Genomic DNA, 18,253 nt, shown 5'->3' on the forward strand with positions numbered 1-18,253 from the left:
TAGAGAGTTCAATTCTATTGTTTTGTATGTGGATATCAAATTGCCTCAGCACCTTTTGCTAAACAGTCCATTTATTTTCCTGTTGAGTTGCCTTGGCATCCTTTTCAAAAATTAACTAAATATAAGTGTAAGTTATTACCCATTCTCCACTCTCCACTCTCAATTCTAGTGCATTCATCTGTCCTCCTGTATGCCAGCTCTACAGTCTTACCCTAACCACTTGAACTTTCTAGAAAAATCTTAAAATTAAATAGTGTAAGGGGCTGGAGAGATAGCACAGCGGGTAGGGCGTTTGCCTTGCACGCGGCCGACCCAAGTTTGATTCCCAGCACATATGGTCCCCTGAGCACTACCAGGAGTAATTACTGAGTGCAAGAGCCAGGAGTAACCCCTGTTCATCACCAGGTGTGACCTGAAAAGCAAAAAAAAAAAAAAAAAATTAAATAGTGTAAGCCTCCCAACTTGGTTCATCTTTTTTAAAAAATTATTTTGGCTTTTCTACTGACTTTGTTTTTCATATACCTTTAAGATTCATTTTGTTAATTCTAAAAATATTTCGATGTGGGTTTTTATTGTAAGTGTGTCACATTTGTAGATCAGTTTGGGAAAGAACTACCCTCTGAAGAAATTTGAGATTTCCAATATAAAGTTGGTGTCTCTCTCCATTTATTTGGAACTTTTATATTTTTCTTGCACTGGTCTTTCAGTGCTTTTAATAAATGGGTCTTGTATGTGTTATATTATGTTTAGACTCCTGGCGGTACTCGAGGCTCATTCCCGGTGGCATTTTGGTGATATTTTAATGGGACTTTAAGAAATTTCCGCTTCTGGGGCTGGAGACACAGTTCAAGAGCCTGTATCTCATGGCATGCTTCGCACATAGGAGGCCTGGGTTCAGTCCTTGCCCCTGGTCCCTGAGCACTGCGAAGCGATCCTTAGCTCAGAGCCAAGAGGAGCCCATAAAACCAGCCACTGTGCCCCTCTGGTGTCCCCAGGAAGTTTTCACTTTTGATTGCTCGGTGCTCTTGTATGAATAGAGTTGATTTTTGCATTTTGATTTTGTATCTTTTGCTCTTCATATTTATTAACTTGCATAATAATTCTGGTCATTTTGTAGTTGCTTGGTATTTGTTATTCTGTGTCTTTTATTTATTTCTTCATTGTATTTCTTCTTTTATTTAAGTCTTCTTTATGGGGCTGTCTGTGATGCTGAATGTGTCTGGTGAGAGAGAACAGTGCTACTTCGTTCCATCTGCCGCTGATCAGATTGAGACTTCCCTCTCCATTCTAATATTTTAGGAAATTTTTAATAATTAAGATGTCATTGACATATTAACTAGTTTTAGGTGTTTAACAAACACTCAATATTTGTATGGCTTGTGACATATTTGCCACACAATTAGTCTAGTTAATATCTGTTCCTATATTAATAAAAATATGATGGAATTCTGCTTATTACCTGCTGAAACAAAAACTTGTAAATAGTTACATTTTTCTTTCTTATGATGAACATTTTAAAGCTTATTAAGCAATCTACTTTTGGCTTTTGGGCCACACCTGGCTCTGTGCTTAGGGGTCACTGCTGGTGGTGCTCCAGGGACTGTATGTGGGTCAGAACTGGGTCAGTCGCATGCCAGATCAAAGCCTTACCCAATGTCCCATCTCCCTGGAAACTCTAATCACTTAATCACTTAACTTCCCGTTAATCATCGATTTGCTCGAGCGGGCACCAGTAACGTCTCCATTTGTCCCTGTCGTGTGCTAGTGTAGCCCAATGGCATCTGTTCGCTCCGGGAACATGAAGGGACTCAAACCGATTGTTCATGATCTTGACGAAGAAGTCTGACCATCTGGTAGATGGACGGCCACGCGGTCTTTTGACATCCCGTGGAATCCAGTCGGTAACAGCTCTAGTCCAGCGGTCGTCTTTAAATCTCATTATGTGACCAGCCCATCTGATTTTCGACACCTTGGCATATGAGACAGCGTCCCTGATTCTTGATCGTGGACGGATGTCGGAACTCCGGATTCTTTCTCTCATTTGAGTGAAACGTGATATTCCAAGCATAGCTCTTTCAGAGACCCGAATAGCGTTCTCATCCTGTTTGTGTAGGGCCCAGGTCTCTGAGGCATATGTTAATGCAGGAAGAACAGTGGAATCAAAGAGATGTGCCCGGAGCCGGAGGTTCTTCGTCCTCTTAGCTATTTCTTTGATGTTCTTGAAGGCGTTCCAAGCCGCTCTCTTCCTCCTGCGCAGCTCGGGTGCCAGGTCATTTGTCATGTTGACCTCTCGACCTAGGTACACATAGCTGTTGCATTCGGAGATGGTCATTCCGTTGAGAGCGAATGGGGCGTCAGGAACGAGGCTGTTTCTCATAAACATTGTCTTCGTAAGATTCAGCTGTAGTCCTACCTTTCCACACTCACGGTCAAAGTCGGCCAGCATTTGTGCCGCTTGGCTGATGTTTGGTGTTATTAAAACAATGTCATCAGCAAAGCGGAGGTGGTGTAGTTGCCGACCATCTATCTTCACTCCCATTTCTTCCCATTCCAGTCGTCACATGATGTTCTCGAGGGTGGCACTGAAGAATTTCGGTGAAATGGTATCACCCTGCCAAACCCCTCTCTTGACATCAACGATCACTTCTTTGTAGAATGGTGAGATCCTGGTAGTGAATCCGCAATAGAGCTCACGGAGGATCCTGATGTATTGGGCTTGAATGCCCTGATTGGCTAGGGCTTCAATGACCGCTTCCGTCTCAACAGAATCAAAGGCCTTCTTTAAATCAATGAACGTTAAACAGAGCGGCATCTTGAACTCCCGAGAAACCTCAATGAGCTTGGTTATCGTGTGGATATGGTCGATGGTGCTGAATCCTTTGCGGAACCCTGCTTGCTCGCATGGTTGTCCTTCATCTAGTGTTCTGCCAATCCTATATAGGATGACTCGAGTGAACAACTTGTAGATGACAGACAATAGGCAGATCGGGCGATAGTTGCCAATGTCATGGATGTCTCCCTTCTTGAACAGTAGTACGGTCCTGCTGGTTTTCCATTGGGACGGAACCTTGCATTCAGACAGGTAGCGAGTGAAGAGCCGAGCCAGCGTATTGATGAGTACTGACGGCAGGTTCTTCAGGTGTTCAGGTCTGACCTTGTCTGGGCCGGGTGCTGTTTGTTTCTTTACCGACGAAATGGCGTGTCGGATTTCGGAAGGGAGAACGTTGGGAACGACATATCTAAAACTCTAAAGAAACTTTAAAATATGTAGTACTGTGTCATTATTGATGACTGTCATATTATTTGTTATACCCCAGTGACTGACAGCTTGAAAGTCTGAACCTTTTTAACGATCTTCACCTACTGCCACTTTCGCCTCTGACAACCACTAATATATTGTCTGTGTTCATGGTTTGATTTTAGGACTTTGTATTTGGGGTTGGGGAGGGGGGCGGGCGGAACGCACTCCAGTGCTTGGGGCCTGCACCTTTCTCCGTGCTCATGAGTGATCCCTGGGAGTGCTCTGTGAACCTTTCGCAGTGGCTGGTATTTGAAATTGGGTTGGCTGCATGCAAGGCAGATAACTCAACCCTTGTACTGTCTCTCTGTCCTTTTTGAGTTAGATTTTGAATCTTGTGTAGAAGGTGAATTTCCCAGTAAATATTGAGGTAGTCATAGGGTTTTCCCACAATCCATGACGTGAATTGTGTTTTGAGGTTGAACCTGCCTCCCTGGGAGCAGCACTCCCCCCACCCCTTGGCCACAGTGACTGTGTGGACACTATCCAGCCTGCGCTGGGGCCTCCCTCCCCGCCTCCCTGGCTCACTCCTGTGGAAGGTTGGTCTGTCTGAGGCGCCTGGATGGAGTCAGGGTCTCCTGCCGCCTCACACCTACCCTGAGCCCCGTCCCTGCCTCTCTCCTGACTTGTCACCCTTCACTGTCCTCTCTCCTACCTGAGTCCCTGACTGGAACATTCCTCAGTGTTTCTTTCTCTTTCTTTCCCTATGATGCCTTTTGGTTTCGGGACCCCTCCTCATGCCCCCACGGCAGACACCCAAATCCGCAGAAGGCCCCCCGCCCGCTGTGCTCACCCCACGGTGGGTCTGGGATGTGGAGCCTGAGGTGGGGCAGACCCTCACTCGGCGCACGTGCCAGGCTCCAGTGGCTTGATCCAGAGGGGTTGATGCAGTGGATGAGTGATTGAGTCATTCATTCGTGTCGCCCCGAGGTGGAGGATAAGCTGGGGTTTCTCTGCCAAGGACAGGCTCTGCAGACACAGGCCTAGGACTGTCCTGCAGGGATACCCACCACTGTCCAGGGTGCCCTGTGCCCTGTCCCTTCACGACGTGCAGCCCTGACGCTGCCCTCTTACCCAAGCCCGACCTCCGTCCGGGCATCTGGGACTCGCGTGGCAGTCAGCGACTTGGGGTCCTTAGGGCCCGATTCGCCTCAGGCTTTGAGGCCCCGGGAGCTGCCTGGCCTCCTCCAGTGGGCACTGCAGAGGCTGGGGGTCCTGAGCATGTCTGTGGGCTGGGGGCTGGGGACTGGGGGCCCTGGGCTCTGGGGCCGGGCGGGTCAGGGCTTGCCCGAGTCTGCCTCCGGCCTAAGCTCCATTCTGCTTCCCCCTGCAGCTCGTCTCCAATGTGCTCATCTTCTCCTGCACCAACATCGTGGGCGTCTGCACCCACTACCCGGCAGAGGTGTCTCAGCGACAGGCCTTCCAGGAGACCCGAGAGTGCATCCAGGCACGACTGCACTCGCAGCGGGAGAACCAGCAGCAGGTCGGTGCCTGCACGGAGGAGGCCCAGCCTGGGGGACCCGCCCCTCAGGGGTCTGCCCCGGCCCGGGAGTGCCGGCGGGAAGGGTCCCCACACTGAGCCCACGGTCTGTGCTGAGCTCTGAAAGACAAGCCCGTTCCCCCTGCAGGCCGTGGCTGGTGGGACGCCCCCGGGGAGGGGACCCTGGCATGCACGGAAGAAAGGCAGTTCACTGCAACGCAGAGAGGTCGGGGACGCTGGTGACCATGCTGGGTCCTTCTCCAGGGCTATACTGGGTGGGCCTGGAGCAGCTCTGGGCAACGGCACAAAGCTGCTGCCGGAAGCTTCGCACACTCCAGGGTACGTGGAGGAGGCAGAGACTTCACCCCAGGGGTGCCTGGGAGAGGGGAGTCGGAGCACGGCAGCCTGGAGCCTGCCTGGGTGTGGGCAGGTCCCGGAAGCCCCAGGAAGCACGGCAGGGTCGAGTGGAACCAGGCAGGGCAGTTTGCTCACTGGACGATTGATTGTCCATCTGTTCCCCCCTAAGTGGGGCCCAGGGTCCACTCCCCAGCCCGTCTGCATTTGGGCCGGCAGTGAGGGGCGCACAGGGTTCCCCACCCTCACAGAGCTGCGAGGGTCAAACCCAGAATTCTGCTCTCCTGGGCCAGGCCGTGCTGTGGTCAGCCACCCAGGGCTCTATTCTGGCACCGTCTGAGCGATACTGGGCGTCTCCAGAGGCCCCCGAGCACCCTGGGGTCCCCCAGCCTACAGGGCCCTGGGCAGCTTCCTGTCCTTGGACCCTCACACTGACCGAGAATCAGCAGTGTGGCCCCAGACCCCCTAACAGGCTCGAGAGCACCCCTCCCTCTAACGCAGGCCTGGCCGGGGCATGTTCCCCGGCGCTCAGGGGCAGCCTGCAGACAGACCGGATGTGAGCCGCCGGGCTGGTGGGGCGGGCAGGGTCTGAGGAGCTGGGCCTGTGCAGCAGAGGCAGGCTGGAGGGGAGGCAGAGAGGCCCGGGACCAAGGCGCACAGGGCAGAGGAGGAGGGTGGGTTGGATGGGTGTATCTTAGAGAGGGAGAGAGCTTGGCCTGTGGGTGCCCAACACTCTACTCCTGGTACTCCTCTGAGCACCACTGGCTGTGCCTCCCCTGAGAGACCCTCCCCCAACAGGGAGGGCCCACACCCGAACACAGCCGCGGGCACCCAGGGGGATCCGGAGGTCTAGGGGTGGGAAGTGGTGACATGGGGACAGTGGGAGTGTGAGGAGTTGGGGTCCCCAGGAGGACGGGGAGAGATGGGCGGCCAGGCAGTGAGGCCGGAGCCGTGTGCAGGAGCGCGTGTGTGGGGCTTAGCAGGGGGTCAGCCCGAAGGACGAGTCCAGGAGCTGGTCCACCCCACAGGACTAGGGGTGAGAGGTGACCGAAGGGCTGGGTCCAGGCTGTGCAGGGAGGGGCTTGTCAGTCCCGGCAGGCACGACAGTGCAGGGCCTGGAGCCGAGGGAGGGGCAGGGAGAGTCAGGGCAGTTCTGAAAGGTACAGGGGGTTTCCCAGGATGGGCATCCTGGGGATGTGATGGGGAGAGGGGAGGATCTCTGGGCTGTGGCAGCAGAGACAGGGAGGGGTCACGGTGCCAGTGTGGTTCCCGGAGGCAGAGGTGGCTTCATATGGGCCAGGAGTCGGGTCTGGGCAAGAATCAGAAGTCACTGGAGGGGCCGGAGTGACAGGACAGCAAGACGGTGTTTGCCTTGCATTTGGTTGACCAGAGTTCTACCCCCATCCTCCCAGATGGTCCCCTGAGCCTGCCAAGAGTATCCCTGAGCACAGAGCCAGGGCTTATCCCTGAGCATCGCCAGGGGTGGCCCAAACCCCAAAATTAAAAGAGACAAGCGAGAAGTCCCAAGAGCAGGATCCCAGTGGGCTGTGTGGTAGAAGTGGAGACTGAGGGGCGGATGGAGGGTTTGGGGGCCAGGGGAGCCGGGCAGGGCAGTGGGCATGGCAGGGAGCTGGAGTTGGCACACAGGCCCGGGGAGACGCAGACCCCGTGATGGGCTGGCATGATTCCCACCCACACACACCAGGACGCTTCCCACTGTCCTCCCACTCTGGGCAGTTGGCCTTTGCCTCTGCCTCAGCCCCTCTATGGAGGGGGTCTTCTGGGAGCCCCTCCCTGTTGCCCGCCCTCCTCTCAGCCTTGGCCAGGCCCCCAATCGGCCCTCGGACCCGCTTTGAGGAGGGAGAGTTTAGTTTGGTTTCGGGTGCTCACAGGTCCCCCTGCAGTGCCTAGGACACGCTGAGGCCTCACACGTGGGTGAGGACAGACGAGGTGAGCGACATTAGTGCTTCCACGCCCGCCTCGGGCAAAAGGAGCCTGTCACTCAGGGAGGGCAGCTGCTTCCTCAGGTTCAGGGCCCACAGCCTCGGGAGGCCTCCGGGGACCACAAAGGAGCTCGTTCCCGTAAGCGCACCAGGAGTGCAGCCAAGGGTGTCCGGGGGACTGGGAGTCAGCATGTGACGTGCGCACATACATACATGCACATTGTCATGCACAAATGCACATCTAACATATGCACAAACACATTTCCATACACACACACACGCACGTGCACACACACATGCACACACATGTATGCTCACACACATGTGCACACACATACATTCACGCACATATATGCACACAATCGCATGCATGCACACACATGTACACACGTGTGCACATGCATGCACACAATCACACATGCACACACGTATGCACACATGCATGTGCACACATGACACACACATACATGCCCATATGCACACACACTCTTGCACACACGCGCACACGCACTCATGTACACACATGCGCGCGCGCGCCCACACACACACACACACACACACACACACACACACACGGGCATCCGCTCTGCGAGGTTCAGGGCCCAAGGAGGGGATCCCGGGCTGAGGGGACGACTGGTGCCGTGACAGGCCTCTGCTTCCCCCCAGGAGCGGCTGCTGCTGTCCGTCCTGCCCCGCCATGTTGCCATGGAGATGAAGGCAGACATCAACGCCAAGCAGGAGGATATGATGTTCCACAAGATCTACATCCAGAAGCACGACAATGTGAGGTAGGGCTGGCTGGGGGCGGGCGCAGACCCCAGAGAGAGTGTGCCCCCTGTTCGGACCTCCTGCTGGGCACTGCGTGGGAATGGGAAGGGCGGCTGGGGAGCGTCAGCCCCTCAGGACCTGTGCATGCAGTCATGTTCGGGGGGGGAGGGGGAGGCTGCCGGGAAGGAAGCAGAAGGGGGACGGGCGGGGAGGACAGCAGCCGGACAAGGGACATGTGATTGGTTTGGTTTGGTTTAGGGCTTGAGTTTTTTTTTTTGGCTTGTTTTTTGTTTGGGGCCATACCCAGCAACGCTCCCGGGTCTGTGCTCAGGGGGTTGAACCAGGATGGCGCCTGCCCTCTGTCCTGTCTCCAGCCCCATGAGGGGGACCAGAGCAGCGACTCGCTGTTCCCACCTCCCGCGCCAGGGCAGGTCCAGCTCGGGACTCTCCTTGGCGCGCCTTCCTAAGAGGCTTGTTCAGGGGGCCTGGAGAGCATGGCCTGAGGTCACTGCGCCCAGAGGGGGCAGTGGGCACATCCAGAAAGGCCAGCCCAACCCCGCATGCGGCTCCCTGACGCAGGGACAGCACACAGATGGAGATTAATAGAGTGTAAAATCTGCCTCTGAGCCCCTGGGGCCAGAGGGCCAGGCGCGGTCCCCCGGAGGCTGCTGTCCTCTGCATGCCTGCGGGGAGCCTGGTCTCCTTGGCTGCTCTCCCTGGATGAGTTTTTCAGAACCCACAAAGCCTCCAAGGTCAGTGGAGGGAGAGCCTTTTGGAGTCTCAGGCTGATTTGTAAAGGGAGGAAAGGGAATATCATGCACACACACATATACACACATGCACATGCATACAATGCATGGACACACATGCACATACACATGCAAACATGTATGTGCATGCTGGCACATACACACATGCATAAATGTATTCATGTACACAAACATGCCAATGTGCACACACACACACACACACACACACACACACACACACACACACACACACCAGGTGAGTTTCATACAGATCAGGCCCTACTGCCCAGTTCCCTGGGACCTAGACTCTCAGACAACAGCCACAAGGCCCCATCTGTCTCCTGCAACAGAAGCTGAGTCTTTGGAGGAAAACAAATCAGCATACAACATGTGTCCTGCCTCTCAGGGTGCCCCCTTCCCTCTCAAGCCTGCCGTGCTCCCCGTGTCCAACAGGGAGGGTGTGGAGAGAGCAGCCTGTCTGGCGGGAGGAAGAGAGTGAGGCCAGCACCCTGGCCATGTCCCCTCCCCAGGCCTCCAGAATCGCCTGCATGCTCAGCTGAGACCCGGTAGAGAGAGCAGGGGGCCTGGATAACGGTGAGAGCAGAGGGTCTGGGTAGGGGTGAGAGCTGGGAGTCTGGGTGGGGGTGAGGGCAGGGGGTCTGGGTAGCGGTATGGGCAGGGGGCCCGGGTAGGGGCGAGGGCCCGGGTAGGAGTCTGGGTCGGGTGTGCTGATGTGTTGCGTCCCTCCCTCCTCTTGCCTGTCTGTGCCCCTGCTGGGATAGTCCTGACAGTAGTGATTCCTACTGTGTGCCCGGGATGCTTACAAGGCTGCTCAGACTTTGCATGTGGGAGTCCGGGCGGCATCCCCAGCACCGCCTGGTCCCCAGAGTGACCATCTCCCCAGGGCTGCTACGTGCCTGGCTCTTCTCTGTGTGATGCCGTCTGGGCAGTCCTGTCTGTCCTGTGACTCCCGCAGTGACCGCCGCAGTCGCCTCTGCTCTCACTGGGCTTTCCCGGAGAGGCGAGCTGGAGGGCCCGTGGTGGGTATGCAGAGAGGGACTTGACCCCGCGGCTCGCTGTGGTCAGATGGGACTGGCCCGAGGGATGGTTTGCTCTCAGCCTGCTGGTGTGAGTGACCAGGGAACCACCGGGCCTTTGCTGGTGACGGCAGCTTTAGCCCAGGCACAGAAGACGCCTTCCGGGGCCCGGGGTGGTGTGTGCTGGCCCAGCGCCCGCGAGCGTCTGTCTCGGGGTCCTTCCTGGAGCCTCCAGAGTGCAGCTCCTGCTGCCCTAGTCCTCGGCCAGACACGCCACCCCACCCCCAACTAACACGTCTGATGTGCCCCACTAATACAGCCAGGAAGTGTGACCCTGGCAGGCACGTGTATGCACCCAGGGGCCCCACAGCACCACAACCTGACCGTGGCAAGCACTGGGTGAAGAGAGCCCGTGGCCGAAGTGGGTCCTAGCATGGCCACCAGGAAGGGCAGGGGGAAGCTGAGAGAGAGAGCCCCCTACTCCCCCTTAGCTCAGGGGCCAGAGGCCCACCCAGTGGCTGGAGAGCCCAGAGCTGCCTCCTCGCCCCGTCGGGCCAGCTCCAGGCAGAGCCCAGACCAGAGCCTGTGGCACTTTGCTGAAATGGAAAGCAGAGCGGAGAGAAGGAGATGCAGGAGGCTTAGGGACAGCCCAGAGTCAGGGCTGTGCCCCCCACCCACGGGGTCTTGAGCAGAAGGACCCCCACAGAGCCACCGTGTGATTCCCCCCACTCCGCACCTTCGCCCAGGGGCTGCGTTTGCGACCCCCCTGGCAGTTTCCCCCGGAGTGGAGATGAGCGGATTAGCTGTCCTGTCTGCAAAACTGACTCGGCCTGAGCCCGCTAACCCCCCCCCCCCCCCAAAGTCACAGGAAGCGTCGGAGGCGGCCTGGCCGTCAGGGGGTCGGCAGGGACGGCCTGGGAACACTGCTGGTGCCTCCGAAGGTGACGCGTCCCAGTTGTCAGAGATTGCTCCGAGGAGAGTGCCCCCGGATAGGAAACCGGGTGTGACAGATCGCCCCCGGAACGAGAAGGGAAGACCGGGGAGGGGAGCTGGACCTGGTGGGCAGGTGGCAGGCTGGCTGCCCGGCCTCTGTGGGCTCCTCCCGGGAGGGTGCTGGCCAGCCCTGGCACGAGACGCCTCCGCGCCGGCTGCAGCAGGCCGGGTCCCTCCTGGCTGCGGGCGGTCACGGCTGGGAGCTCAGCCCTGGAATGGGGCAAATGCACCGAGGCTGCAGGCCAGGCCTGCCTGACTGCGGTGTCCCCGCCCCCCCGCCCCAGAGCGCCTGGCCCTCCTGGGGCAGGGGGCAGGGACGGTGCTGCCCCCTGTCCTGGCTTTTAATTTGGGCCACAGCCAGCGGAGCTCAGGGGTACTCCTGGCTCTGTACTCGGGTCACTCCTGCCGGGCTGGGAATGCGGAGGATGGAAGCCCAGCCCGTCGTGGGCCGGGGGATGCCCTCCCCGCTGTGCCATGACTTGGGCCCTGTCCTGGGACCAAAGGCAGCTGCCACAGCCCCCAGGGTGCAGGTCCAGGCCATAGGCCCCTTGAGCAAAGCGGGAGGCTGAGACCCTGAGTGTCCCGGAGGGAGCCCCACAGGCCCCCGCCCCAGGGCGCCCATTTCTCCCTCGGGAACCAAAGGTTCTGGGGGCAGCCCCACCAAGCAGGGTCTCACAGCTGTGCTGGGGAGCGCACATCCCCGTGGGCTGCCCTCCTGGACAGGGGACGTCCGGAGCGGGCCAGCGCACTGGCCGGGCGCAGCTGTTCTCTCTGGGCCCAGGAGACCTGCGGCTTGGCCCGGGAGGTCCAGCTGGGCCAGGCAGAGTCTGGGGGACACTGCCTGGCTGCAGGCTCGGCCCCGACCACCACACCCCTGATCTCCTGAGAAGCGCTGTCTCCTGCCTTCTCCAAGGACTTGGCCGCTTTCCACCGTCACTCCGGCGTCTGGCTCAGCCGCCGCGTGGTTCTGAATGATAATGACCGTGGGTGACTTTCGGAGGTGTTCGGGTGCTAGCATGTGGCTTGCACCCATAGCCCAGACTTCAGGGGGACCTGCCCCTGAACCCCGCAGCCCACTGGCCCCGGGAGATGGCTCCCCAAACCCCCACCTCTGCCATCTCTGACCTGACGCTGAGGGCCAGGGCTGGACGTGGCAGGAGGGCCCTTGCCTCACCCACGTGGAGCCAGGGGTCTGTCTCTGGCCAGTCACCCTGGCACCCCCGGCCACGGGGCTGGGTGTGGCGCCCCCTAAGGGAAGGCAGGGGAGTCCTGCGCTCTGCCCGCCAAGCCACAGACCTCAGAGGGCTCTGTGTCTGCCTGCTCTCCCCGAAGACCCGTCATGGAGAGCTGCTCCGGGCAGCCATCCTGGCCCTGACCCGGGCATTCGTGGTCAGAAGGGAACTGACAACGCGAGTTGCCTTTCAGTTGACTAATTCATGCGTTTAGTTGTAGTAAAATATACATAGCATAAAATGGACCATCTGTACCGTTTCTTTTGAATTGGTGGTGAGGGGGTGGCATTTGAGATGCACTTGGCAGTGCTCAGGGATGACTCCTGGCTCTGTGCTCAGGGCTTACTCCCGGCTCTGTGCTCTGTGCTCCTGACTCTATGCTTAGGACTCGCTCCCAGCTCTGTGCTCAGGGCTTACTCCTGGCTCTGTGCTCAGGGCTCGCTCCTGGCTCTGTGCTCAGGACTCACTCCTGTGGTGTCGGGGATGGAGTCAAGGCTGGCCATGTGCCAGGCAAGCATCTAACTGCTGTGCTATTCTCTGGTCCCTCCTGAACCATTTGTTTAACCTCCGGTCATGGGGCATTAAGAACATCCCTGTGTCCCACCAGACCTTCTTCCGTCTTGCAGAACCAAAACTCTCCATCAAGCACACAAACTCCTGCCCGGCCCACTGTCCCCTCTCCATCTCTCTGAACTGGAGGGATCTGGGGGCTCATATGAGGGGCTCTATGGTATCCCTCTTTCCCTCTCCCGTGCCAGGAATGTAACCGGGCCTTCACACAGCCGAGGCCAGTGCTTGGTCGCCAAGCCCTGAGCTAGCCGGTTTTAACCCTTTGTGACCTCTTCCCCTTCCCATCACACCTCAGGGGTCGTCCATGCTGTGACTTGGGGCGCATGGCCCTTCCGCACCCACTGCTCACCTGCCCATCACCTTGTTCATCATGTGCTGGCCCAGGGCTGTGCCTCCCCTTCTGGCTGTTGGGAAGGGACTTGCTGGGCTCGAGTGAGGGAAAACTTCCCGGAGCCTGGCGCTCCTCTCCACTCTTCGTGGGGCTTCCCGGAAGTTAGGTTACTGTCCGTTTGGGAGCCCTGGGATGCCCACTCAGCCCTCCTGCCTTCTCCTCTCCTCTGGTCGCCTCTATGGGGCCTGTGACTTTGCTGGCCTGGGATGGGGGGTGAGGAAGGAGGCCTGGCCAAAGAGCAGAGTGTTCCGGGTTGCTGAATGGGCTTGTGAGGGGGTCACAGACACCCAGAACTCTGGGTCAGAGATCCAGGGAGACAGGAAGGGACCAGAGCCAGGGTCCGGGGTGTGCGGACTGCGGTCAGGGCTGGGCTGCAGGGTGGATGCAGGCGATGGCCATGCTGGAGGGGACCTGTCGGCCAGGCGCTAACACTTCCCCTCTCCCGAGCAGTGCCCACAGGACCCTGGATGTGAAGCTTGTCACACAGGCCTTCCACGCAGACTAGCAGGTGGCAAACCACACACTCATTCCTGAACGAGCCCGAGGGCCGAGCCCAGCCCTGGGCTGCAGCTGTGACCTGGGTTTAATCCCTGAGCACGGCCAGGGGTCACTCCTGAGCGCAGAGCCAGGAGTAGCTGCTGACACCACCTGGTGTGCCCCCAAACAAGAACAAATTTAAAAATTAAAATAGAGACAGAGAAGAGAGCTCAGAGAGCTGAGTTGGCTTGTGCTTTGCAGGTTGGGGGGTTGGGGTGGCCGGCTTGATTGCTGGCACTGACGTGTGGGACCCCCGTATTTCACAGATCCTCACACTTGACCTCCTCTGGGTCTGCGACCCCTAGTTTAAGAGGTGAGGGTTACTTGTGTGGTCGGTGCCAGCCAAATGCATGTTAGAATCACCAGGGAAGCTGGGCACAGAACAAAACCCAGCCCTGTATCACCTGAGCCCTGCGCCAGGCCCTTTAGGTGAGACCCTGGGCTCTGGGAGGTGGGGACCCCTCCGGGTGAGCACCCTGGTGAGCCTAGTGGCCCCTGGGGTGGTGGTCCCGGCACCGCCAGGAAAGCCCTGTGGAGAATGTGCTCCCCACAGCCCAGCAGACCCCTTGCATGTCCCTACCCGGGCCTTTATTCCTGGCGACCCCCAGGACTTGACGTTCACTGTCAGGTCTGGGAGTTCTTCCCCGTGGGCATCTCCCCAGCCAAGCCCAGCTTCTGCTGGACCTCAGAGCTTTGCCCCGGCCACCATGGTGCCAGTCTTGGGGGACAGCCCGGCCCATGTGCTGAGACTCCCGCGCGACCCCACCCCCACCTCCCTTGGCTGTGGTTTCCTGAGTGAATCTGTCTGGAACGACGGTTCCCAGGGGCCTCTGCAGAGATGGGAGAACTCCTGCTTCGGAGGGCGGAGGAGAGGGACCTCGTGTAGGTCAGGGGGCGGGATGCAGGGCGGCCGCATCACACCCTCACGCCAGCTGCAGGTCCAGGCTGCGGGGGGTGGGGAGAGGTGTGTGAGAAGTGCAGTCCCCTCATCCGAAGAGTCCCCTCGCAGGCTGCCCCCCCACAGTGACCCCTCACAGGCCGTCCCCACTCACAATGTCCCCTCACAGGCCACCCCCACCCATAATGTCCCCTGACAGGCCGCCCCCACCCACAGTGTCCCCTGACAAGCCGCCCTGACCACCCACAGTGTCCCCTCACAGGCTGCCCCCACCCACCCACAGTGTCCCCTCACAGGCTGCCCTCATCCACAGTGTCCCCTCACGGGCTGCCCCCACCCACAAAGTCCCCACAGGGGACCCTCTGGCATCGGTCATTTGACAGTCAGTTCCCCTAAGGTGGTACCACAGGCCAGGGTGCAGAGCATAGGGCTGGCAGGGTCGGAGGTTGGGGGGTGTGGACAAGAGCCTCTGCTGAGGCTTCGGATGGTCAGGTGAGTTGGGCACAGCTGGGGTGTTGGGGTGCCGGCTGAGGTGGGGGCACAGGGCAGGCTGGGATGGGGGACATAGTGCAGACTTGGATGGGGGGCGCAGGCTGGGGTGAGGTCACAGGGCAGTCTGGGATGGGGGCGCAGGCTGGGTGTAGAAGCACAGGCTGGCATGGGGGGGCGGTTTCCGTAAGCTCCGGGCTGGGGGACTGCAGTGGAGTCACCTGGTCCTTGTTCTGAGTGGGTCGGGCAGGGGCACTGTGCCAGGGGAAAAAGCCTAATTTGGGGTTGGAGGTTGTTGTTCGGCACTAAGACGAGTGTTGGCTGTCTCTAGGAGCTGGCCAGCCGGGTGACAGACGGCCCGCGTCCCGGTTATGTGACATCCTCCAAGCACTCACACTTTCAATGCTTGCTTTCTGCTTCATTTTCGAGCATTTATTTATTCATGGGTTTGGGGGCGCACCCAATGGTGCCCAGGGCTTACTGCTGACTCTACGCTATGCCTGCTGGGGCTCGGGGATCGTTCGGAGTGCCTGGGATAGAACCCAGCTGGCCCTGGGGAAGCCGAGCGGGCCGCCTCTTGTGCTGCTGCTGTGGAGGAATTTTCTGTTTTGTTTTGTTTTCCCTTTTGGTCTGGTTCTGAGCCATTCCTGCTGTGCTCAGGACAGGGGGACGGAACGGAGGGACTTGGGACTCTGCGTAGGGATCCCTCACTCTGGGCCTGTGCTTAGGGCTCGCTCATCCCTGGCAGTGGGCAGGGCCTGGTGGTGCCAGAGACCAGCACTGCTCAGCACCTTTCCCACGGCTGCCTCTGCATGCACCCAACACAACACGCACACACACGCACACACACATGCACACACGTACACACATACACATGCACACAGGCACACACATATTCACACACACGCACGCACACATACACACGTGCACACACGCACACACGCACATACACATACGCACACATGTACACACACAAGTGCAAACATACATGCACACACGCGCAAACACACATACACACATGCATACACATGCACACACGCGCGCACACACGCACACACAGGCACTGCACACTAAACTCACAGCCCTCATCTAGGAGCCGTGGTCTGGGGTCTCGGAGCCCCAGTGTGTTGGCGAGAGCCAACAGGGGAGCGCAGCCACCAGCCTACCCCAGCCCTGGGGCAGCCTATCCTGGGGCTGCGGACTGTCCCGGTAGGGGCAGACCTGGACACTCCCAGAGGCTGCCTCTGGGCCACGCTGGGCGGTGCAGGGACAGAAAGGTCGCAGAACGGGTGAGACCCCACAGTGCCCTCAGGGGTCCACTTGTGTTGGGGGGCTGGCAGTCACCCCGAGGACCTCCCCCCCGCACTTCCTGGGGTCACTTAGCCAGCTCTTTTAGAAGTTTCCCTGGGGAGAGAGGGCTTAGCTTCGATTCTCTTGTGTCTGGGGCTGGAAGCGAGCCCTTCGCCAGGCCGCTGGCTGGAAACATTTTCCAGGGCAGATAACCATTGACCATCCACCCCAGCTGTCAAGAGGGGCTGTGTGGAGGTCAAAGGGCAGGGTTGGACGGTCCCTGAGAACTGGCAAGTCAAGCCACTGGTCTTCCACGCCTCCCTTTTCTTCTAGGGGACAGTGGGGGCCGAGTGGGGGTACAGCATTCTCCAGCCCCTGTGCTGAGGCCCGCTGGGTGCCCCAGGGCTTCCGGCCGTGCCCTGGTCACGCCCCCGCCCCCTGCCCTCACGGTCCTGCCTGTCTCCCCAGCATCCTGTTTGCCGACATTGAGGGCTTCACAAGCCTGGCGTCCCAGTGCACTGCCCAGGAGCTGGTCATGACGCTCAACGAGCTCTTCGCCCGCTTCGACAAGCTGGCTGCGGTGAGTGCCCACGGAGGCATGTGCTAGCATAGCACCCCTGTGGGAGAGCCCCTTGGGGCAGACACAGGCCCTGCATCCCCCCCCCCCCCCCCCCACGACACTCCTTGGGGCCTGCAGGCACTCCAGGGCTTCCAGCCTGGGAGCAGACGGGGCAGGCGGGGGGGGGGGGGGGGGCGGTTTGGAAGGCCTGCGGGCAGTGCTGCCCTGACCCCTAGGGAGCAGGAGGGTGGTGCCAGCCCGAGGGCAGTGCTGCCCCGATGCCCAGGACTCACCTGAGTGTCACTCTCTCGAGGACATGGGCTCAAGGATGGGACAGTAAGTCTGAGTCCCCGCTGGCTGCCCTCCTCTGGAAGCTTCCAGAAAGGACTCTCACATGGTCACAGGCACGGGCACATCCATTCACTGGATGCTGTTTCTGCCCTTTCCGGTGTGGACGACTGGAGGACCCGGGCCTTGCTCTCACACGTCTGCAGCCACTTCCTCGGGTGTCCCCCAGTGTGAGGCCACTGGCCCCGGCCACTTGCTCTGATGTCCCCCAGCACGGGGTCACTGGCCCCGGCCACTTACCCTGGGTCCCCCCAGCCTGAGACCACCCTCAGGCCATCACCTGGCTCAGAGCGGGACTCTGGCCTCACCCAAGTGGAGGGTGGTCAGCTCCAAATGTGGGTGCGCTCCAAGGGCCCGGGGCTCGTGAACGGCCTGAGGCGTGAGGCCTGCCGTGTCCTCTCCCAGGCCAGGTCGGGCAGGGGGCAGAGAGGGAACGTGTGGGCCCTGCTCAGCCTTGGGGACCAGCTGGAGAGGGGAATGGGAGTCGGGCTCACTCCCCGGTGCCGCAGACCCTGAGCACTTCAGGACTCACCACCCATGAGGCTCAGGGACTGTTTGTGGTGTTGAGAATCGAACCCAGGTCAGCCTCGAGCAGGGCAGGCGCCCTCCTGCTGTCCGGTGGCTCCGGCCCAGCTGTGGGTGCTGGGGCCGGAAGCGGCTGGATTTCACCCCCCGCAGGGCCTGGAGCCAGGCGGGCTGACCCCCTCCCTGAAGGCGAGTCCTGTCCTCCCCCCCCCCCCCCCCGCCCACTCTGAGCCCCTCCCCAGCGTCTCCGCCTCTCTTGCTTCCAGGAGAATCACTGTCTGCGCATCAAGATCCTGGGGGACTGCTACTACTGCGTGTCGGGGCTGCCCGAGGCCAGGGCGGACCATGCCCACTGCTGCGTGGAGATGGGCATGGACATGATCGAGGCCATCTCGTAAGTGCCGTTAGGGGCTGTCATCCGTCGTCTCTGGCAGAGGCAGGGAAACTGAGGCTGGGCCCCCACGCCTGTTAGGAGGTTGTCTTGCACCCCAGACTTGGAGCCGCCCTGACTTCTCCTCCCCAGCCGCCGGGAGAGCTTTTCTAGGGGATAAGCCGGGTTCCGCAGCCTCCAAGCGGCAGGAAGTGTGTGGACCTCCCCAGGATGACCCGGCAGCCGTCTTGAGTGCTCACTGCTGGGATATGCCCCCCCCCCCCCAGCCAGGGCTGCTCCTGGTCCTATTTCTGGTGACAAAGGCTAGACTCAGGGGTGACACAGTCCGGGACGTTCCATCCCCCCGCCTGGTCAGTAGCACAGGGGCTTTGGGGGCCCTCTTCACTCTGGTGGGAGAAGGA

At 59.4% G+C, this 18,253-nt stretch overlaps 1 protein-coding gene across 1 annotated transcript in view; it reads left to right on the top strand.

Moving 5' to 3' along the window:
• ADCY5 (adenylate cyclase 5) overlaps nucleotides 1-18,253 on the top strand; it is a 141,734-nt gene that overhangs the window by 94,302 nt on the left and 29,179 nt on the right. The window contains exons 2-5 of the mRNA XM_056126490.1: nucleotides 4,632-4,781; nucleotides 7,742-7,863; nucleotides 16,498-16,609; nucleotides 17,728-17,855. Of these exons, the coding sequence (XP_055982465.1) occupies nucleotides 4,632-4,781; nucleotides 7,742-7,863; nucleotides 16,498-16,609; nucleotides 17,728-17,855 (512 nt within the window). The remainder of the gene's footprint in view (nucleotides 1-4,631; nucleotides 4,782-7,741; nucleotides 7,864-16,497; nucleotides 16,610-17,727; nucleotides 17,856-18,253) is intronic.

The sequence above is a fragment of the Sorex fumeus genome, unplaced genomic scaffold (genome assembly GCF_029834395.1).
Source record: "Sorex fumeus unplaced genomic scaffold, SorFum_2.1 ptg000063l, whole genome shotgun sequence".
NCBI classification, from domain to species: domain Eukaryota; kingdom Metazoa; phylum Chordata; class Mammalia; order Eulipotyphla; family Soricidae; genus Sorex; species Sorex fumeus.